Source organism: Carlito syrichta, unplaced genomic scaffold (assembly GCF_000164805.1).
Source record: "Carlito syrichta isolate Samal-C Ts95f unplaced genomic scaffold, Tarsius_syrichta-2.0.1 Scaffold6706, whole genome shotgun sequence".
NCBI classification, from domain to species: domain Eukaryota; kingdom Metazoa; phylum Chordata; class Mammalia; order Primates; family Tarsiidae; genus Carlito; species Carlito syrichta.
The window spans coordinates 345,400-369,875 of record NW_006950802.1 but is presented as its reverse complement, the minus strand read 5'-3'; the positions used below and the strand labels follow the sequence as shown (position 1 = coordinate 369,875).

Below are 24,476 nucleotides of genomic sequence, written 5' to 3'. Positions count from 1 at the left end.
ATTAAATGCTGCTTCTTTCATTTCAGCCCTGCCTCCTCACAAACACATTTTGGTTTTCCTGTTGGAAGCATCAATTTGTCTCGTGTGCATCCTCCAGTTAATCATGGGGGAAGGTAGAATATCCTGTACTTCCTGGTCTGGGGGCCAGGGAGGTGTGGGTGTTTTGCCGGGATGCACATTCCTAGGTTGAGAAAACACTTGGAACTTTAGGAGGCATGGAGAAGGAGGGTTTAGTGGCTACAGATGATAATCTTATCTATGGCTGTAGAAATCCAGTTTCCCAAGCTGTTGTCCTTTGGCCAGAGACTTTCTTATTTCCATCAGCCTGTCTCCAGTGCCTTGTACTGTGTCTGACACTTAGGAGTATCAGTGAATATGTATTGAGTTGAATTAATGGACATATGATGCTTTTCAAATAACTTTGAGCATAAGTTCCTGCCTTGACATAAATCCATCACCTAAGAAAAAAAATGCCTTTCATACCTGCCAGAATCATCCAGAGAAGACCAAGGAAGCTCTGGAGATGTAGGAGTAACCATTCTTGGTGGGGCATTTAAGGAAGAGGTAGATTGACAGCCTTGGAAAGTCTAAAATCCTCGTTTGATTTCATACTCTTCTCTCTGAGGGTTTTGTCCAAGGCCTTTTTCTGCATAACATACATCATTCCAGTTTATAATCCACTTCTTCCAGAACGTTCCATTCTCTGAGTAATGCCCACCATTCTGTGATTCTCCCTAGCCAATACTAGTTCAGTATTTCACAAGATATTCAACAATTTGTCTCAAAGTTGTTGGAATGCTTTTTTTTTTTTTAAGTTGGAGTCTCACTCTGTTGCCCAGGCTGGAGTGCTGTGGCACGCTCACGGCCACCGCAGCCTCAACCTGCTGGGCTTAGGTGATCCTTCTGCCTCAAACTTCCAAGCAGCTGGAATTACAGGCATGCACTACCACACCCAGCTTATTTTTTGATTTATTGTAGAGACGAGGTCTCACCAAGTTGCCCAGGCTCTTCTCAAGCCCCTGAGCTCAGGCAGTCTTCTCACCTCCCAAAGTGCTGGGATTACAGGCTTGAGCCACAGTGTCCAGCCTGGAATGCTTTTAATATATTACAAAATAAGACTTTATCAGTGAAAGTACATTTCACAGGACTTAACTTTAGCAAGACCTGATAAAACATTGATTTTAACTAAACCTTGTCAAAATACGTGTACATAGTTTTGAAAGTCAAATGGAACTGGAAGGCCATCTCTCTTGGTTTGCAGTTCCTATTTCTTGAATCTCTGGTCTTTTTTCTTGACTTCATTTTTGTTAGAACACAAACATAAAGGATTTCCTTCTCACACATCCACATGTCTCCATCTTCTCTTCTAGAGAGAACCAACTTAAATTCGATTTGTTGTTTCTTCTAGCATTTACTTAATTCCATAATTCTCAATAAGTACATTACAGTACTTATTGATTCAAGTTTTAGATATTATCTATTAACTTATTAGATAAGGATAAAGATTTAGTTCTCACACCTCTGTCCCCACTGTTTCCCTTTCCCATAATATTACAACAATAATACTGTAATTTAGAGTTAGACTTATATTTGGTGTTTACATTATTATGAAATGAAACTATTCTCAGTTGTGTTGTTTGTTGTGAATATTTTTTTTTGTTTTTCTTGAAGTTAAAAATAGCCTTTTCTTAATTTTTGTTGTTACCCTAGTTGATTTTCCTATGCTTTCAAATAGTTCCTTCATACAATTTCTACAAGGTCAGTTTTAGAACATAATATGCTTTCAAATAGTTCCTTCATACAATTTCTACAAGGTCAGTTTTAGAACAGTTGTTTTTCATGAAAACCTCTTTACCAAGAGTCTTCTGTTTTCCTCTTATTTGGGCTGATTTTTCTCTCATCCTCCTGTGTAACTCTTGTCTGGGCACCTCCATTGTTGGCATTGTTGAATCTCTCTGCCTCTCTCTTGGGTTGCAGTTCCTGTTTCTTGAATCTCTAATCTTTTTTCTTGACTTCTCTTTTGTAAGAACACATCATCCGATATTTCAAAAGGTCAAGAATTTGTACAAAGCCTGAGAACTAACTGATGAGGGACCTTGTTGTACCCATTGCTTAAGTCATGTAGATTCAGTCTGGACAGGTTGCCCTCTAGGCCAGCTGTCATCCTGGCATCTCCCTTCAGCATCATCCTAGAGATTCCTTTCACTTATCTTTCATTTATTTCTTTCACTTATGCTGGTTCTCCTCTTTTCTGATTTCCTGGGTTGTTTTTTTTTTAAATTTTGTTTCTTGGTTTATTTCCTTGCTTGGGAAGAAAACATCTCTCAGTGACTTCTTGAGAAAGGGTAGCTTTTTGTCCTACATGTCTAAACATTTCTTTATTCAACCCTCATGCTTAACTGATGATTTGACTGGGTTTAGAATTCTATTCTGGAAAATCTTTAGCTTCTGAATTCTGAAGGCATTGCTCCATTGCCTTCTGGATTCTACATGTTTGTGTTGAGATGCCTTAATTATTAAGTAATTAATTAATTCTGATTTGTGATTTGTTGGATGTGATCATTATTTTTTTTCTTTCTGGGAGCTTATTGTTCTTCTCTTTGTCTCTAACAAATTTCACAAATATGTGTTTTACTATGGGTTTATTTTCATTTACTGTGTTGGGCATGATCAAGGATCATGAATTGTATTTAATTATATAATCTTTCTCTAGTGGCCTTTCATCTAGAACAGTCTCCCAGCCTTTCTTTTTCCTTTTTTGATGCCAACATTTGAAAAGTCCATGACACGTTTTGCAGAACATCCCTAAAGTTATATTTGTTTCCACATGATTAAATTTGGATTCGACTTTTTTGGTAGGAATATTACATAGGTGATGTTATCCTCAGTATCATTTCAGGGGCACATAATGCCACTTTGTCTCAATATAAGTTGATAAGCATAATATATATGTTTGGAAAATTCAGTATTTTTTGTGTTATTTAAGCAGTACATACTAATTGCAGAAAAAAAATTTGACAATACAGTCTCAAAAAAGTCACTTAACATACTGCCCAGAGAAAACTATTGTTATACTTTTATATATCCTTCATGACTAGATCTATATATATTATTCCACTTAAGATTATATTTGGGTATCTTTAGATATCAACCAGTAAAAATAGGAATAATTATCTGTTTAATGGTAAATGGGTTGCGATTATTTAAATAACTCCCTATTTTGGACAAAAATTTTCCAATTTTTACTTTATGAATAATTCTGAGAAGAGCATATCTACACATACATCCTAGAACACACAGCCAGTTATTCCCTTAGGATAAATTCCTGCAATTGGAATTGCTAAGTCAGAGCATGTGCATTTTTAAAGCATTTTAACGTGATGCTGGCAAGGTACACAAGCAATATTATGTGTCTGTTTCCCCATAGTTCCAACAATATGAACGCCATCATTGTTTGTCATTCTCCTAGATGAAAAAATTTGATTATTTCTTCAGTTGAAAAGCAGATATAATTTATATACCATAAAATCCAGCCTGTAATCATACAGTTTAGTGGCTTTTAATATATGTTTATGCAATCATCACCACTGTATAATTCTAGAACTTTTCATCATTCCCAAACTAAATCCTATATACATCTTTTCTTCCCCAAGTCCCTGAGAGCTATTAATCTACTTTGTATCTATGGATTTGCCTGTTCTGGACATATCATATAAGTGTTATCCTATCATTTGTGACCTTTTGTGATTTCTTTTACTTTGAATAGTGTTTTTAAGTTTCATTTATATGAAACTTAACAGTACTTCTTTCCTCTCTACATCTAAATTATATACCATTGTATGGATATACCAAATTTTATCTATTTTTCAGCTGATGGATATCTGGGATATTTACTGGGGTTATTTTTTGGTTACCGTGAATAATTCTGTTATGAATATTTGTGTACAAGTTTGTCCTGTGAATGCCTATTTTCACTTCTCTAGGGCAGATTCTTGGGAGTGGAATTGCTGAGGCATATGGCAGTTCTGTTTAACTTTTTGAGCACCTGCCAAACTGTTTTCCACAGAGACTGTGGAACAATGTATGCATTTTTCAATTTGTCCTTTTGGGTAGACCCAGATTCCCATTTGACATTTTTATTCCTTTTGCTTGAAGAATGTCATTTAACATGTCTTATAGTTCAGGTCTACTGGTAATGCATTTTTTTTTTGCCTTATAAAGTTTTAATTTTATCTATATTTTTGAAAGATATTTTTGCTGTGTATATAGGATTTTAGAATGATAGTTTTTCTTTCAGTACTCTAAGAAAGTTGTACCATTTTCTTCTAGTTTGCATAGTTTGCTAAGTTTTGTTTATCTTTGTAATAATGTGATTCTTATTTTTGTTCCTCCTTTTGTAGTGTTTCTTTTTTCCTGTGATTGCATTCAAGATTTTTGCCTTATCTGTGTTTTCTAATAGTTTGACTAGGATGTGCTTTTCTTTGTATGTATTCTGTTTGGGCTTCCCTAAACATTTAAGATAGTGACTTATTGTCTTTCACTAATTTTGTAAAACTCTAGGCATTCATCTTTTCAGATATTTCTTCTGACATTTAATCTCTCTCTATTCTCCTTCTGTGACTTAAATTACATGTATTTTATCCTATTTCATATTGCCCCCTAGCTCTTGGATGCTCTGCTCTATTTTTGTCCACTTTTTCTTTTTTACTCTGTTTTTCCTCTGTCCCAGCTCTCTTCAAAGGGGCTCACCAGTCTTTGAAATTCAGGATTTTGGGCTGAGCACAGTGGCTCACGCCTGTAGTCCCAGCACTTTAGAAGACAGAGGCTAGAGGATTGCCTGAACCCAGGGGTTCAAGACCAGCCTGGACAACTTGGCAAGACCTCATCTTCACAATAAATTTTAAAAATGAGGTGGGCATTGTGGCATGCACCTGTACTCTCAACTACTCGGGAGTCTGAGGCAGAAGGATTGTCTTAGCCCAGCAGGTCGAGGCTGCAGTAGCTATGAGTGTGCCACTGCTTTCTAGCCTTGGTGACAGAGTGAGACTATGACTCAAAAAAAAAAAAAAAAAAAAAAGAAAAAAAGAAAAAAAAAAAGAAAGAAAAAAAAAAGAAATTCAGGATTTTATTTTGAAAATATCTATTGGCCTATATTCAAGTCCACTAATTCTTTCTCCTGTGTCTAGTCTGCTGATAAGGCAATTGAAGGATTTCTTTATCTATGATAGCATATTTTTCATTTCTAATGTATTCCTTTTATTCTTTCTTATGGTTTCCTCATCTCTCTGCTGAAATTCCCTATCTGTTCATGCATGTTGGTCACATTTTCTACTAGATCCTTCAACATATTCATAGCATTTTAAGTTACTTTCTGATAGTGTCAACCTGTGGGCCGTCTCTTAATCTGGTTCAGTTTACTGCATTATCCCCTGAAAATGGATCTTTTATTTTTTTCTTGCTTTTTTTGCCCTGTAAGTTTGACTGAATGTCAGACACTTATGTAAAAGAATAATAGTGAGTGATGCAAATAGTATCTATTTCTGAAAATGGGCATTCCTCTTCATCTATCAGGCCATTAGGGTGGGTAGTTGAGTAAATCTAGTCAGTAGTTGAGCTAAGTTTGGGTTTTGTTATTGTTATTGTTATCACTATTAAACTATTGACTTCAAATTCCTCCAGACTGCTATCTTGAATTTCCTGTGAGACCTGGGATGCTGGAGGATTTATCTCAGTATTCCATCCCCAGTTTTCATCAGGCCCTACATGCCTGGTCACTGGAGTGCAGGTGGGGATGTTTCTTTCTCCATGCTGCTGCCCCTCTTCCAGAAGTTCTGTGCTATTGTCTGTGGTGGAGTCAAGGTGACTTTCTTGACTCTCCTACTCCTCAGGAGGGCCTAAGCCTCAAGTGTGGGACTTTCTTCACACTCCTGCCCCTTCTCTCTATGGTAGCTAAACTCTGTCTTTTAACTTTCAAGAACAAGTTTCTTGACCCTATCCCTTTTGTGAGAGACCGTTCCTTTGTAACAAAGATTCTGGGCATGATTAGGTTGCCCCATCTTCCCTGGAAGCAGAGAGCTTTTACTATAATCTACCCCTCCTGGGTGGCAGCTGACCATTAGCTGAAGACTGGGGATTAGAGAGTTTCCCCAGTGGCAGATCTTTTGCTTTGTAGGAGAAAAGGTTCTGAGTTTTGTTCTCATTCTCTATAGGCAGCCACTCCCCTCTGTATACCCGCCCTTGCTGAGGAGACTCCATCAGGTCTCCTGCCCTGCCTTCAGTCTCTCTTAGGAGTTTCCTGTTGAGTCCAGGGAAGAAAGCTGGTTAGTCGGTTTGGACTCCCTTTATGTGGGGTTTCCAGAGTTTCTACTGTTATTTTCATATGCATTTGGCCTTGAAGAATAAGTTAAAATATCCATTGTTTTCTTACCCACTAGCTTTTCCTCCCATGTTTTGGAAAGAACTCACCTCTCTTTGAAAGGGGTTGCTGCCCTTTAGAATTCAACTTACAGTTGCCTTGCAAGCTCTGTTCTGTGATAGGCTCAAGAAAAGTGTTGATTTTGTAGATCATCTGGCTGAATTTTTTTCTTTTGGTTCTTGTTGTTAACATGGGAGCAATAGTCCCTTGCAGCTTTCTGTATTCTAAGTGGAAGCAGAACTCTCAAGCCATTATTTAAGAATACCAATCCTTCACCATAAATATTACAAAATGTATGCATGTTTTATTTTCTAGCTAACTTTTAAAAATTGTACAGTTTGGTTTTATTTCCTTTTAATAGTAAAAAAGTTTAGAGCTAAGAATATTCATCTGAGTATAGTTATATATATTCTATATATTTTCTCATTTTTGTCTGTGGCCATTCTGCCTTGAACGTGACCAGTCTTGTTTAAATTTTCTTGCTTTTGTTATTTTACAAACAGCATGTAATTGTAATTTCTTGACCAAGAATTATTTAAGATTCTCCTTTTCTTTGAATCAGTCTCACTCCATCACCTAGGCTGGAATGCAGTGGCACGCTCATGGCCACTCCAGCGTCAACCTGCTGGGCGCCAGTGATTCTTCCACCTCAGCCTTCCAAGTAGCCGGAACTATAGGTGGGTGCCACCAAGCCTGGCTAATTTTTTGATTTATTGTAGAGACGAGGTCTCACTCTGTTGCCCAGGCTGGTCTTAAACCCGTGGACTCAGGCAATCCTCTTGCCTCGGCCTCCCAAAGTGCTGGAATTACAGGCTTGACCCACCATGCCCAGTAAGATTCTGCTTTTTAATGTTATTTAAAAAAAAAAATTGGAGTGAAAAAATTCTGTTTAGTGAAAGTTTAATATGCACAATTGTAAGTAACACACACACACAAACTGTGCCTGATCAGTGTGGAAGGAAATAGTAGTTTCAACACAGGGTTAACTCTTGTTTTCCACATCAAGCTTCTTCTACTTGGTAGAAGTATAAACCACTGTAGTCTCTCAGTGGTTTATAGTAGGTTTTAATAGCCAGTAAGATTAGTCTCACCTGCATTTTCTTTTCCCATAATTTTATTAGTTATTTCAGACATTCATTTTTCCATAAAGTCTTTAAGGCCATGCCAATTAAAAAAAAATCCACAAAAATACCTCTTTGAGAGTAACATCAGGATTGCATGAAATGTACACTTTAATTTGGGGAAGTGATATTTTAAGATTATATCTTCCCATCCAAGTACATGCTGTCATTTCATGTTCATATTTTGTTTATATACTTCAACAGAACCTTACAGTTTATAAAATCTAGATTTGTATACCTCTTGTTAAAATTTGGAGTATTTTATAGAATCCCATAATGTGAGAATATTTTCCCTAATTTCCATTCTTGTCTAGTGATTGTTCTTCTACATATATATTGATTTTTAATGTATGCAGCCAATGAAAAAATTCCATCAATTCTAGTAGTTTTTATTAGTATCCCCTGGGTTTAATGAAATAGAAAACCACAAATAGAAGAAAGAATACAAAATGATTTTTTTTTAAACCAAAGACAAATAAAAACAGATGAGGCTCTCAGTTGATGGGGAAGTTTCTTGTGTGAGAACTATAGTTTGAATAGCAAAGTTCTAGATCAGTGATTCCCAAATTTTGCTGCACATTAGAATCGTCTGAAAAGCTCTTAAAAATTCCACAGCTTGAGGTAGGAGCCAGGAATTAGTAGTATTTAAGCAACTTCAGGTAATTCCAATGTGCAGCAAAGTTGTGAACAATTGTTCTAGCCCAGCATTGAGCAAACTATAGCCCATAAGTCAAATTTTGTATTTGTGTAAACAAAGTTTTTTTTCTTTTTTAAGTTGGAATCTCATTCTGTCTCCCACGCTGGAGTATAGTGGCACACTCACGGCCACTGCAGCCTCAACCTGCTGGGCTCAGGCGATCCTCCTGCCTCAGCTGTCCAAGTAACTAGAACTACAGGCATGCACCACCGTGCCCTTCTAATTTTTTGATTTATTGCAGAGATGAGGTCTTGCCAAGTTGCCTAGGCTGATCTCGAACCCCTGGACTCAAGCAATCCTCTTGCCTCAGCCTCCAAGTGCTGGGATTACAGGTGCGAGCCACTGTGCCCGACTTGTGTAAACAAAGTTTTATTGGAATATAGCCATGCTCATTTGTTTACATATTTTCTGTTGCTCCTTTCATGCTACAACAGCAGAATTGAGTAGTTGCAAAAGAGACCATATGGCTCACAAAGCCTAAAACATTTAGTATCTAGCCTTCTTTCGTAGAAAAAGAGAAAACTACAATGAAATATCATTTCACTCCAGTTGGGATGACTATTATAGAAAAGACAAAAAATAACAAATGCCAGCAAGGATGTAGAGAAAGAGGAACTCATATACCGTTGGTAGGAATGTAAATTAGTACAGTCACCATGGAAAACAGTATGGCGGTTACTCAGAAAACTAAAAACATAACTACCATATGATCCAGCAATCCCACTATCGGGTATATATCCAAAGGAAAGGAAATCACCATATCAGAGGGATTCCTGCACTTGAATGTTTATTGCAGCACTATTCACAATAGCCAAGATGTGAAATCAACCTAAGTGTCCATCAACAGATGAATGGATAAAGAAAATATGTGGTACATATATACAATGGAATACTATTTAACCATAAAAAAGAAGGAAATTCTGTCATTGTGGCAACATGAATGAGCTAGGAGAACAGAAAGATAAGTACTGGTTGGTTAATGGATACAAAGTACAGCTAGACAGGAGGAATAAGTTCTAGTGTTCTCTAGCACCATAGGGTGACTATAGTGAACAATTCATTTTACACTTTCAAATAGCTAGAAGAGCAGATTTTGAATGTTCCCAACACAAAATGTTTGTGATGATGGATATACTCAATTACCCTGATTTCATCATTATACATTATCTATGTGTATAGAAATATTACTATGGGCCGGGCACGGTAACCTATACCTATAATCCCAGCACTTTGGGAGGCTGAGGTGAGAGGATTGCCTGAACTCACGGGTTTTAGAATAGCCCAGGCACCTTCGTGAAACCTCATCTCTACAGTAAATCAAAAAATTAGCTGGGCGTGGTGGCACATGACTGTAGTTCCAGCTACTTGGAAGGCTAAGGAGGATCGATCGCCTGAACCCAGCAGGTCGAGGCTGCAGTGGCCGTGAGCAGTGTGCCACTGCACTCCACCCTGGGTGACAGAGTGAGAGTCCAACTCAAAAAAAAAAAAAAAAGAAATATTACTCTATACTCCATAAATATGTAGTTATTACAGAACAACTTTTTAAAAAGGATATAACAAAGAGGAATAGTCCCTTTGTCAGCTCTTTTGTGCAGGATTTTGCTAGAATTTATTGTTTCTAGAAGGCTCTTCTTTACTGAGAAGGCTACTAATCCCTTCCACTCCCCCAACCACCCCAACTCTCTGGCCATAGCCTAATGTGTTGGTTTTCTAAATCAATGCGATACCTGAAAAATTATAACTCCCAGGAAATTAATTCAACAGATATTTACTAAGCTTCTACTATGTGTCAGGCATGTGCGATCCTTTAGGGAAGAAAAAGGACAAAAGCCATGCCTCTGTGGAGTTTTTATTCTAGTGGGGTTAGGAGGAGTGAGGGACAGCATATAAATATATAAAACACACACGAAATTGAGGTAATGAGGTCTACCAGGAAAACTAAAGCAGGGAAGCCCTTGTGAGAAGGTGACATTTGAACAATGACCTGAAGGAGGTAACAAGAGACGTGAGGAAATCTGAGGGAAGAACTGCATTCCTGAGTGGTACATGCCTGGTGTGGCTGGAAAGCGACAGGCCAATGTGACTGGAGCACGGGGAACCAGGTGAGAGTATGGGAGGGGGTGTGGTTTGAGGGAACATTTGCCACCAGGTCACTTGGGCCATTGTAATGACTGTGGCAAGATGGGAAACCAGTGAGGAGTCTGAGTATCTCATAGTGATATGATCTGTTACATTTTGACAGGATCACTCTGGTTGCTGTGTTGAGAACAAACTGAAGAAAGCCAAGGACAGACCAAGGGATATCTCGGGAGCTTGTTGTAACATTCCAGACACAGATCATACTAGATTCGAACAAGAAAGTGGTAGTGGAGGTAGTAAAAATGGAAGCCTTGAGTTTGTTCTCATTCTAGTTTCTAATTAGTGTCAGTTCTTCTCAGATTCTGGCATTAGACAATTGTCTTGGTTTTGAGAGTTTTTCTTAATTTTCTGTTTTTGTGATTGTTAGATACCATTTTGAATTAGATATTATCCTGAAAATTCAATTGTATGTAATTATGATCCTATACTTAATGTGCTTAAAACATTGTAGATGCTTGGTAAATTCTTACGATGAATGTACCTTAAAGGGTTTGGGTAGAATGAGGTGGATTAGATTTATCTTCACAAGCCTAACTTTTCAGAGCCACATTTCTATTATCGCTTTTCCCCCATATGAGCATATACACCTACATGTTAGATTTTTATGTTCTTTAGGCTTAATTAGGAAATGGCAGGTAGACTTGTATTTAATTTTAATATAATTAATTTGAATATTTAATTATAACCTTAATCTGATATTGAATCTTTCACTTAAGGATATAAAAATAAATCAGAATATACTAGATATATTCTTAAGTTAAATTATTTCTCAGAAATTCATAAATAACTACAAGACAAGCTCATAAATTCACTGACACACATAAGCAAAATGAAGGAGATGAACTGACTCATGAAGAAAACTTAAAAGTTTGAAAACATAGCCAAGTTAGGTACAATTATTAAATTTTTATTTGCAAATAAGAGTTCTACTTAGAAAATATAAGGAAACAATTGAGAAGGTATTACAAACAACAAGGTAGTTTGGTACAAAATACAGAAATAGAGCTTGCGAATATAAATAACAACCAACTAGAAGATATAATGGAAGGAAACGAAACTTAAAATATCAAGAACAACAATAAATGATAAAACAAATAGGAATAAACTCACCTCTGCCTACACATTCAGAACATGGCTGGAGGAATTAACAAACAAAACAATAATAGCAAAACAGTGCCGAGGCTCCCTTCTAGAAGTTCTAACTCAGTTGGTATGAAGTGGGGTATAGGTAGTATTTTAAAAAGTCTTACCTTTAAAAAAATCTCTACAGAGAGACAGATCTATATGAAGAAAACTTAGAATACTATTGAGGAATATGAAAGACTTGAATAAAGGGAAAAACAAGCTACATTCTTTAGAATGACTATCATAAAGAATTAAATTCTTTCTAAAGTAGGCTCAAGCAATCCTTTTGCCTTGGCCTCCCAAAGTGCTGGGATTATAGACATGAGCTACTAAGCCTGGCCTGCAGTGACATTTTTAACTAATGTGACAAGAGACAGTTTACTTGATACAAGGTCAATTGGGGCCAGGCACAGTGGCTCATGCCTGTAATTCCACCACTTTTGGAGGTGGAGGCAGGAGGACTGCTTGAACCCAGGAGTTCCAAACCTGTCTGGGAAATACAGTGAGACTTTGTCTCTACAAAAAAAAAAAAAAAAAAAAAAAAAGCCAATCATGGTGGCGTGCACCTGTAGTCCCAGCTACACAGGAGACTGAGATGGGAGGATCACCTGAGGTCAAGGCTGCCACTGTACTCCAGCCTGGGTAACAGAGTGAGACTTCAACTCGGAAGGAAGGAAAGACGGAAGGAAGGGAGGGAGGGAGGAAGGAAGGACGGAAGGAAAGGGGCCAGTTGGGTAGGCATTTCAAAAAACAAACTAAAGATAGATCTCTAATATGTAATACATTCCAGCTGAGTCAAAGATCTAAGGATGAAAAATAAAACTCTAAAAGAAGAGTGGTGAGACCATTTTAACCATTCTAAATATGACACAAAATCTCAAAGCTACAAAAGCAAAGGTTCATGCATTTTACAATTAATATTATTAATTGACTGATCGTAGTTGTATATACTTATAGGGTACAATGATTCATAAATTTGATTACATGAAAATACAATTTTCTCCATGTCAAAAACACCAGGACAAAGTCAAAAGACAAATTAAAATGACAAACTGGAAAGGAAATATTTGCAGTATCTGTTACAGAGAGTTAATTTATTTTTATTTTGTTTTTCTTTATTTTAAAGATGTGGGGTATAATTCAGGGTTAGGCATACAAATGTTCTTCATGCAGGTACCCTTGTTGATGAGGTGTGCCCCTCCCTCCCCAGCAGCCTCCCCCAACTGCCAATTCGTCCCCACTCCCCCAGTTTCCCACTACTGCCAATCCCCTTCTTACAGTATTATGACAATTGTTCAAGGCCCACTTATGAGTGAGAACATATGGTACTCTGTTCTTTTTTTCTGTGATAGATCACTGAATATGATAGACTCTAAATCCATCAGAGAGCTAATTTCTAAAGCAAACCTGTACAGTAATAAAAACTAAAAACCAACAACCAATAGAAAAATGGGCAAAGAATAGAAATAGGGAAGGCCATGGAAAATCAAATTCCAGTGGCTGTTAAATATATGAAAAAGTAAAAGTGAAAAAAAAAAAAAACAAGATGCAGAACAATATGGTATGCTACCATTTGTGTGGAGGAGAAAGTATATATACGCTTGGTGGTATTAATGCACAGCCAGTCCCCAACAGATGCCTAAGAAGGTGGTTTTCGTTGTTGCTTCTTGAAAGGGGAACTGGAGGCAGGGTACTAGGAAAGTGGAGAGATTTCACGCTCACTGTTGACCGTTTTGTACCATTTGACGCCTTTACCTTGTGCATATATTACCCATTTAAAAAACAGTAATGAAATCAGCTATATCCAGGATCTTTGTCCCATCAAATACTCTACTCCCGTCAAATACAGCCAATTAGTGCCATAAAATACAAATAACTCATCAACCATCAAATACTCACACATAACTATTTTATGGTTCATAAGTAATCATTAAAATATTTAATATTCTCTATTATTCAGAGGAACATAACTGTTATATTACAGTATTTGCTTCCAACCTTTTGATACTTCCATTTAATTGTTGCAAGTTGGTACAAATAAGGTCTTAATAATAAGCACTTTTAAAAATACGTAATTTTATAAACATTTTTATTTTAAAACACAATACAGTCTCTAAAAGTAACCAAAAACTATTAATTATTAAAACAGTTTCATCTAAAATACATAATTATGATTTTTTATATATTTACATGTAGTTCCAGAACATTATTTCCTTATTTTTGTTCAAACTGTTTTTGGAATAGTGTTGGTTTTAAGCCACTGATCAACTGCACTTTCATACTTGCTTGGCTCTTTCTGCCAGTCCTGATGCCACCTGAGGTTTGCGATGACACTTGAATAGTTTTGTCCTATACTTTGTTTCCACTTGATAAACTGCTCTTTATTGTATTGATGGACAGAAGCAGAAACTATGGGGTAGTTTATAATGGAACGGAGTTTCTGATCCAAAGAATGAGTAAGTTCTGGAAATTTTACAGCAATATTTGTTAGTTCGTCTGGATCTGAGGAAAGATCTGAAAGAAAAAATTTAAATATCTGTTAATATGGTTACCTGCTAGAATTTTTTTAGAAAGTCATCATGACAGATAACGTATTGGAATGTTTATTTTCAGTTCTCCTTAGTGCAATAAAATGAAAGATAGTATAAATGGTGAAAAAACATACCAAAAGTTGAACACCCTTCAAGCTATGCCCAAATTATCCTCCTTCCTACCATTGTCCTGCTATCCGACTTAAAAAAAAATCGATTCTTAGATGCCACAAAAAGTCAAACATTTATTATTAGTAAGTGGTTTAGAACTAATTCTTTCTATTTGACATCCAAAGAGGAAAAAAAGTAATGCTTATATTGCTCTATTTCAACAGCCTCAAATCATGTTACTGTAACCTCACTTAATCCTAGTTTTCTATATATGAGCATCTTGTGCTTAGAATTTTGAAAGTTACATTCATCAATATTGTTCATTTGCATAACAAAAAACTCCCTAATTACCACCAGGGCAAAACAAAATACTCCCTAATTACCACCAGCAAAAATAAAATGATAAATATTTCACATCCATAAACATACTTTTTATTATGGCATAGGAAGACAGAGATGTAACTAGGGTGCCACTCTAATCGGAAAAAACAGCAAGTCAAAGATCTTGTGACAATTAACTTCAGATAGTAAATGAACACTGTATGTTGGGGGAAAAATCTCTGTGAACCTATTTGAGTGCATTAGCCAGGAGACCCTGGAGACGTGACTTTGCTAGGTGACTTCAGATGGCACCTCTTTAGGAAAGGGAGGTCAGTAACTAAAGCGTAGAGAATACAGAAAAGGCTGATTCCCCTCTCTGGTCCTTTGATAGCCGCATGTGTTTTGTAGAACATGGTGTTAAAAAACAAAATTTCAACAAATTTGAAGTCCTAACTGGCTTTTATTTAGTGATTAATGACTCAGGCACCATCCCATTTAAAGATACAGAAAAGACATTCCAATGAGTTGAGTAGAAGAGATGGGTTTTTTTGTTTTCGTTTTTGTTTTTGAGTTGGAGTTACTTTGTCACTTAGGCTGGAGTGCAGTGGCACATTCACGGTCACCCCAGCACCGACCTGCTGGGCTCTGATGATCCTTTCGCCTCAGCCTTCCAAGTAGCTGGAACTACAGGCACGCGCTATCACACCTGGCTAATTTTTGATTTATTGTAGAGACAAGATCTTGCCAAGTTGCCCGGGCTGGTCTCAAACCCACGGGCTCAGGCAATCCACTTGCCTCAGCCTCCCAAAGTGCTGGGACACAGGCTGAGCTACCAAGCCTAGCCGAGAGGTGGGTTGTATAGGCAGGAAAAGGTATGAAAGGCAGAAATAAGAACAAAAGCAGATTGATAGTTACAGAGTTACTTTCCTTATAAGGTAAAAACAGAGGGCACTCATCATGCTGGCTCAGGTAAACTGAGCCCCTTCTGACTTATTATTGTGACCCTCCTTTGTGTGTATGTGTGTGTGTGTGCGTGTGCGTGTGTGTGTGTGTGTGTGTGTGTGTGTTTGTGTGTGTTTTGAAACTGGCCTGTTTTAAAGTTCAGTTTGATTAGTATGAGGGAACCCATTCTTTTTTTTTTTTGAGTTGGAGTCTCACTCTGTCGCCCAGACTGGAGTGCAGTGGCCGCTCCCAGCCACCGCAGCCTCGACCTGCTGGGCTCCGGTGATCCTTCCGCCTCAGCCTTCCGAGTAGCCGGAATTACAGGCATGCGCTACCACGCCCAGCTGATTTTTTTGATTTATTGTAGAGATGAGGTCTCGCTGCCCAGGCGGGTCTCGAACCCGCAGGCTCAGGCAATCCACTCACCTCAGCCTCCCAAAGGCGCGGGATTACAGGCTGAGCCACCGAGCTCGGCTCCCATTCTTTTTTTATCTAGTCTGTTAGACTTAGTGTATAAACTCGGTTCAAAACAATGGCTTCCCATAAATTTCATTTGACAACGGCCAATGAATAAGCAAGAGGCACCCATTATTCATCAGGATGAACATTTAAGGACTTTCTTTCGAAGACGAGATTCTCCTGCTTTTAAAGTTAAGGGAGCTAGCCAGTCTGGTCCCTAAGTAATTATTTTCAGTTAATAATTTTGATATTTGTAACTGGGAAGAAAACTTTAGAAATAACTATTCACAACTATTAGTAATGGCTTTAGCACATATGGTATAAAATGAGGACAAAGGGTAAGTAAAGCCCTAAATCCAATAATGCTGTTTAAAAATTAATACTGCAGTGAGGCTGGCAGGCATTTTTATAGGGTAGAAGGAGCATTTTGGAGTCAGAAATGGGTTGAAATCTCAGTTCTGCTACTTCTTAGCTGTGAAACCTTGTAGAGGTATCTGGCTTTTTCTGAACCCTAGTCTCTTTCTCTATAAAATGAGATTAATGGTACTATCTTGTAGGGTCGTGGTGAACATTAAATACTATATGTAGGGTGTTAGGCTCCATAAGACAGGTGTTAATCCTTCAGAATGGGTGAAACCTAGGTGCAATGAGAAGGTGTTGACTACTGATTTGGAAAGATAATCATGAATATTACAAGATACCGTAATCAGAGAAAACAGTGGTTTCAGTCATGAGACCTAGATCAAAAGCCTTAGGGCACTTTCTCTGAAATTTAGCCACTGATTTGCAAGGAAGCTCTTCCTCACATGGACAACCATTTGTAAATTGCCCCAGCATGAGAAGGTACAGATACTCATTTATTTTACAGTGGTTATTGGATTACTTGAGCAATGCTATGTAGGGTAGTTCCTTACAAATAATATTACACTTAATATATCAACCCATTTACCAAAGAGTTGAGGCGCCACTGAAGTGCCATCCGCATAGGCTATGTACTTCCACTGATTGGTTCGAAGCATGTAGGCAGAAGCGTTCACATTACATCCATGGAATTCACTCAGAATCCAGGGCGGATGCAGGTTTTGGAATTTAAGTTCATTCTTAAATGCTTCTGATGATAATGGCAACAAAGAGTATCCACTCAGGTTCTGAGGCAAAGGAATTCCAGCAATGTCTACATAACAAAAACAACACAATCTTTGATTAGTTGAACATTCATAAATGACATCATTTACATTTTTCATACCATTAAAATCACAGAGACTAGAAACTGTACATGGATTTCTGACTAGATTTAAATGCTTACACCACTAGCCAGGTGACCTTGGGCAAGTTATTCACTTCTCTTAACCTCAGTTTTCTCATCTGTAAAAGAGCAATAATAGTAGTACTTGCATCTCATAGGTTCATTCTGGGTTTAAATAAGATAATTTATGTAAAATTATGAGAATGGTGCCAGGTACACAAAAGCCTTCAATAAATAACAGTTAATATCACTATTCTTTTTTTTTCTCTGAATGATTAAATATTCACAGTTGTTTCTCAACATTTGTTTCATGGGACATTAAAAACACGTTTGCAAGAAAGGGGTTTAGTAGTCATATGTTTGTAAAACAATGGTTAAATAAATTAAACAGGCAAATTTACTGTAGATGTAAACTTATCGCTGATGTGTGTTATAAAACTTCAAGAGTGGCATATAGTATACCATGTGTTCTAAAGTTATTTGATAACAGAGCTTTTTTTTTAATTCTCAAGTAACAACTTGAGGTACTAGTATTTTGTGAAACACACCTTGAGAAATCTTGGGTTAAACTGCTAACGGAAAGACATTTATTTTTAACTTATCAAATACAGACATATAGAATGATAGCATGAGAAATGTCCAACTTAAAAACAGGCTGCATTTTAAAAAACTGCTTTTCAAGTATCTGTTTGGAACTCAAACTGCCTTTTTCCTATAGAAAAATTACCACTCAGGGTAGTTCCAATATGAGTCTGCTGTTGCCTCCCTCACCGCTTTTCTGGTTTCATTGTTCCATGTTTTATGCATATTTAAATATTTCCAATGGAAAATAGAATTATATCTGCAATGTTAGAAATGAAACAAAATTTAATAAGAAAATTAATTTAACTTGACTATATTTGAGGAAAACCAGGCTAAAGGAGAATATGGAAGTAAACAAAGACCTCTATAAATCTTCTGAAGGTAGTTGTTTCACATATAACTTAATTTAAAAATGTGTATCTTTCATTTTCCCTAAGAGACATATCATAAGTACTCATTTTCTGACAGCCAATCATAATGAGGGACTTTGTGACTCACAAAGAAAGAATTTTAGAGATAATTGGTTATAAACAAAAGGGAAGGAGAGACATTAAAAAGGATGTGCATGCTGGGCGGGGTGGCTCATACCTGTAATCCCGGCACTTTGGAAGACAGGTTGAGGCTGTGGTGGCTGTGAGCATGCCACTGCACTCTAGCCTGGGCTACAGAGTGAGACTCCGACTCAAAAAAAAAAAAAAGGATGCGCATGACGGAAAGGGACTGTCCAGATGACACTAACTGTGCTCCAAGACAGTAGCACTCATTGTAAACAGAAAAGGAAAGAGTAGCAAGGGAAGAGGCTGCGTGAAGGGGGCCTGTGTGTCAGCTGTCAGGTGGCACCACCAGCCAGGCACTGGAGAGAAGACTTCGAGGATGTCTGGGCAGCAGGGACCAACCAGCAGAAACTCATGACTATGGGAAGTTCTTATATTCAGCATTTTAACAAACTTTATACTTAGAAATACTTTATCTCAGCCCTATTCTGAGTCTAATTTTTCCTAAAGAAGCTGGGAAAACTAAGAAAACTTACATTTCTCTTCGGTTTACATGCGAAGTGAGAGGTAAACTGAGATGATTCCATTTAAGTGTTCATTTTTTAATTCATTTAGCAAACCAGGAGCTGTTCCAGGTGTAGGTAAACATTGCACAAGCAGATAAGCTCTCCTGGAGCGAACATTCTAATGTGGGCAGACAGACAGACAAGTACATTGGATGGCAGTGAGTGTGATGAAGGAGAAAGCAAGGTGAGGGAGACAGAGCAATGGCAGACGTGTGCAAGTGCTGTTCTAGGCAGTGTTGTGGTCAGGGAAGGTGTCTCTGGTAAGGTCACATTTAGACAGAGTCCTGGGGCAGGGCTAGAGTGAGCCCTACAGATAACATATCTGGGGGAAGGCATTCCCTGAGGGGAACAGCAAGTGTCAGGCCCCAAGACACCAAGCAGCCCTGTCTGGTGGAGTAGAGTGAGTGAGAGGTAAAATTGTAGAATCTGTACTGGGGAGGGTTGGACTCCCAGGCCCAGTGAAAGACTTTGGATTTTGACTCTAGGTGAGATGCGAAATCAATGGAGGATTCTGTGCAGAAGTGTGGCACAGTCTGACACTGACTACAGGATGGCAAATTGACTAAAAGTGGGCAAGGCAGGTCAGGGAGAGTTAGGAAGCTACTGCAGAAGTCCAGGCAAGAGACAGTGGGGACTTAGGTTTCCAATCTATTATTGATAGAATAAAGTATCTTTGAAAATGGATACTGAAGAGTAAAACCCATGTCAAATATCCATATTAGTTAATAAACACTTCACTTATAAGTTTTTCTGTGGCTCAGAAAATTGGGCTTTCATTTCACATATATTTATCAATTTCCTTAAAAGCAGTTTAGGTTAGACTTCATTTCAAAAAGCCCTGTGTTTTTTTTTTAAACCATTTTTCATATTTATTTCTTTTGGCAAATCTGTCATTCTAATTCCATTTTAAGTCAGTTTCATCTTTCTTGGCAGATAAGTAAAGATCAGATAAGCAAGGTTCTTAATAAAGAGTGACAAATTTACAACAATAAACAAGTGGATAAAAATGCAGACTTGGACATGTGTGATGAAGAGAGATGATGATATTTCTTTCTTTTTTTTTTTTAGATTAGAAAATATAGCTTATTTAAAAGTAAATTCGAGAGAGAGAGAGAGAGAGAATGAGAGAGAGGAGATTCACCTCTCCAAAGTAGAGAAGGGGGCCAAAGCCAGAAAGCACGGTGACAGCCATAGCTCAAAGAGCACATGGCTACAACAGAGTCTAGCAAGGCAATGACTGAGAGATGATATTTCTTCCTGACCATATTAGTAGATAAGGGATTATTAGATTGGTATCGCAATGATGGAAACTTTACACATTTGTTAGAGGATACCTAAGAAGAATGAAACATGCTAATAACCGCATCTAATATTTAATTGTTTACCATGTTCCAGACATTGTTCTAAGCTGTGAAATAGTCACTATTATTTCCATTTTATTGATGAGAAATTATTGAAGACCAGAGATGTTAAGTAACTTGCCCAAGATCACACAGTTGAGGAGGGGTTTGAACTTAACCAGCCTAGAATCTCTGTTCTCTTTAATGCTACACCAGGCTAGGCACCGTGGCTCAAGCCTATATTCCCAGCACTTTGGGAAGCCAAGGCAAGAGGATTGCCTGACTCCAGGAGTTCAAGATCAGCCTGGGCAACTTGGCGAGACCTCATCTCTACAATAAATCAAAAAAATTAGCGGGGTGTGATGGCACGCTCCTGTAGTTCCAGCTACTTGGAAGGCTGAGGTGGAAGGATTGCCTGAGTCCAGTAGGCTGAGGCAGCGGTAGCCGTGAGTGTGCCACTACACTCCAGCCTGGGTGACAGACTCCAACTTGAAAAAAAAGAAAAAACAAAACAAAACTACACCATAAGCCTTGCTTTACTATAGTATTCAATTTCACAATATTTCTCAGCCAATAAAAACATAATATCTATGCAAAACATCTGCCCATCCCCAGCCTCCCACTAAGATCCTGTAACAAGTAGGATTTTGCAATTTAAATCACTAGCAATTACGTATTCTTTTAACTACAACAACATTTTTATATAATTACATTCTCACAATTTTAAAAACTCCTAGACTTATCTTTTAAATGAGAGGTAAGTGTTTTACAAAAATATCAACTATTAAAAGAAAAAATTTCACATAAAATTAAGTTTAAAAGTGAAAATAATAACAATTTTAATTTCAAAATGAAACTGCTTTTTATTTCTCATAATACTAAAGAAAGTAATTTGGGGGAGTAATTTTAAAAAAATAGTCTCTGAAATGATATCAGCTTAAATACTATAAAGAATTCCTATTCATAAAAATGCCACTTTTCTGCCAGTACTGTATTAGGAAATGATAATATGATAGCATACTATAAGGACCCATAAGGATAAATAAGCTAAGAATACTCTTCCCACTTTATCATAAAATATTTTTTAGAAAAGAAAGCACTCGTTTAACATACCTTTAAAAAAGTATTTGTAAATTCAAACTTTTAAAAATAAAAGTACTGTGGCATCTTAAATTTCAACAGCCTCCTGAGAGTAAGGTAGGTTTATTAAAACAGGACTCCCAATTGATTTTTCCTATTCATTATCTTTCTACTGATGGGCTTTTGAATCAGCATCTTTTATATGACATTTTTTAAGGTCCATAGAATGGAGGGGAAAAGGAAGTCTGGCTTGAGGCCTTGATTTGAGAGGTTTTTTTGTTGCTGTTGTTTTTTGACATCAGAAGTGTTTATTTCTGTTTCATAAATATTTCAGAGTTTTAATTTCATTTTATTTTCCAGAAAATGCAAATATCTTGTTTTAAAGCCCAACTATATTATGAGTAAAGTTCATCCTTGAAAAATCAATCTCAAAACAAATTTTTCTCTTTATATAATTTTTCTTTACAAGCTTATACTCTTTTTTTCATACATGGGATTCATGAAAAAAAAATATAGCTCCAGCTAAACTAATAAATGAAAGACGTTTAGAGTTCTAAGAATATATTATAGTTTATAACTATTTTAAACCCCCAATTGTTTAGAACAAAATAAGAAGTCCTTTGTAAGTACTTTATTCCAATATGTATAAGTTTATTTATTAAGCAGAGGTGAAACAGCATAGTGTCTCACAGGTCTAATTTTAATCACTAATAAAGTAGGTTTAAATTCTTCCAGCACTGAGGACTTTCATTTTAAAAGGCTGAATTAAACATCAGATTAAACATGGACCATCAGAATTATCTTTTGTTTTGTTGGCTGCTAAAGCTGTGAAACAAGGTAACAGCCTCAGCTTATGCCTGTTAATCCTGGTGTAATTGTTACTGGTACTCCTTAAAAAATTGAGCTGATTTGGATAGGAAATGAGATGAACAACCTCTCTCAAAAAACAAATAAAACAAAACAAAAACCGTGTTTGTAAAATCGTACAGTCTACATTTTCTTTTTAATAATATATGGAGGCTATGCTCACATATTTTACTTTTTAAAATAGAATTGACAATTTTTTATTCAATCCATTATTACTAGACATTCATACTGTTCCTAATTCCTTCTGAATTCTATAATAAATATCCACAGAGATAAATATTTGTGCATAGCTATAGTTTATTTCTTAAAATTGGAATTCCTAGGTCAAAAAGTATGCACACTTCTAAGAAATCTGAAACATAATGCCATAATTGCCTATAGAAAATTGGTCAGTTTATATTTTCAGTAGCAGTATATAGGAAGGCCTACTTCTAAGATTTTCTAATTTTTAATTTTTGCAAGTCCTATATGTGGAATTAAAAATGATATGTTCTTGTTTTAATATACTTATGACTACTGAGTTTGAATCTTTAAAAATATCTTGACCATTTGTATATCTTCTTTTGTGCATTGCTTGTTTCTCTCTTTTGGTCTGTTTTTATATAGGGTATTTCTCTTTTTCTTATAGATTTATAAGAGCTCTATGAATCTTAAGCCTTTATAATTTTTAAAAGGTTAATTTGGAAACAAATAATGCTGTTACAACATTGTTGCCTGGCTCCAACATAAGTTTCCTTTTCTTTTCTTTTTTTAAACTTATCTATTTATTTATTGTATAGACAGGGTCTTGCTATGTTGTCCTGCCTGGTCTCAAGCAATCTCCCCACACCTTGGCTTCCCAAAGTGCTGGGATTATAGATATGACCCACTGTGTCTGACCCAACTGTGAGGGTCTTGTTACACTATCTTCCTTTGCATCTTGCATCTTTCCCTTTCCGCTCTATCTCTGTTAACGTCTGGTTAATAGGATGCTCCAGCATAAAGACTCATCCATAGGTATTCTCCTCCATTTACTCTCCCTACTAATAAATCACTTAAATGTAGCTTTTCCCTTCTGAATAAAATGAATATTTATTATGAAGCACATTTTAAACTGATCTAAGCCTTGAATATGTGAATTTAATTTTTGGGTTAGAATTGGAGAGACACTTATTTTTGGCTTTACTTCCTTTACTCTTGTTGGGCAGGCCTACTTAACACATGATCTAAATGCTGTTGATAAAAATATATACTGCAGAGAAAAGTGGTTTAGAAGGAGTCTATTACCAAAAATCATGTAAAAAAAACTCTATAAAACCATGAGTTTTAGAAAATTTTAATAATTGACAAGTTGCAGAAAAAAACCTATAATTGCAGGGAAACTAAATCATGTCCAGAAGAGTAGGGATCAAATACAAAGGAATTTCTGGGAATGTTTTGCTCTTAAAGAAATTCTTATTGTCAAGTAACATAAACTAGGTCCCCCTCTAGGTAGAGACATTACAATTCCCCTATTCTAATCAACTTTATTTAATATTTTCTGATATGATCTGTTAGATAACTACATTATGAAATCTGTCATTTTTCAGATGACCTGTCAGTTTTATGATGTACAAAATGGCAAGAAGTGATAATAGTGTCTCAAAATTATAGAATACAAAATTTGCATTGTGGGTAAATATAAAGCAATGTTTAAAGAAAAATGACTTAAAACATATATGTTAATCAGCTAACATAAAAGGTGATATAATGTCTAGAAATAGAATAGGGCTCACTGTAAACCACTCCCTAAACATATTGGACTATTTATTTACTAGAATCAACAGACAAAATGCCAAATTTCACTATGAAATATATTAAGGGAAAAACTGACAAAGAATCACCCCAACTTTTCATAATCCTTTATAATACTTTTTGCAGATCTGGTCACTGTACCTTAAGAAACAAAACAAGGCTAAAAAGTTAAACAAATATGATAATCCAAAGAGGGTTTTCTTTGGGAATGGGGAGGGTGAGGAGAGTTCTACATGAGGAAAAATTACAGAAACTGTAAAGAAATACCACCATACATAAGCATATACACATAAAACTCTAGAGATGGTAATAAGAGACACACAAATACATATCATTACATATAAACCTCATAATATACAGAAATAAGGAAAAGTAATAGGGATTGGCTGGAAGTTGAGTGAGAAAGTGGCTGAGATGTGGCTAAGTGTGATAACTGCCTTGGGATAAAGGGAAGCCAGCAAATGGTGACTAAGAAGCTGCAGAGATTAAAAATTCCAAGAATAAGACAGAATTGTGTTCAAATATATAAGAAGTGATGTGATATAAAAGAAAAAAGGAAAGACCCCTATTGAAATTAAGTTGAAAAAATTTAGTTACATAAAAGGAAAGGCAAGCCGGGCTCGGTGGCTTAGCCTGTAATCCCGCGCCTTTGGGAGGCTGAGGTGAG

The 24,476-nt window shown here is 36.6% G+C and overlaps 1 protein-coding gene across 1 annotated transcript in view; it reads right to left on the bottom strand.

Moving 5' to 3' along the window:
• Positions 1-12,833: 12,833 nt before the first annotated feature.
• Positions 12,834-24,476, bottom strand: part of ARSK (arylsulfatase family member K) — a 48,990-nt gene continuing 37,347 nt past the window's right edge. Inside the window, exons 7-8 of the mRNA XM_008050845.2 lie at positions 16,811-17,035; positions 12,834-14,011 (exon numbers count right to left, since the gene is read on the bottom strand). Of these exons, the coding sequence (XP_008049036.1) occupies positions 13,722-14,011; positions 16,811-17,035 (515 nt within the window). The 3' untranslated portion in view covers positions 12,834-13,721. The remainder of the gene's footprint in view (positions 14,012-16,810; positions 17,036-24,476) is intronic.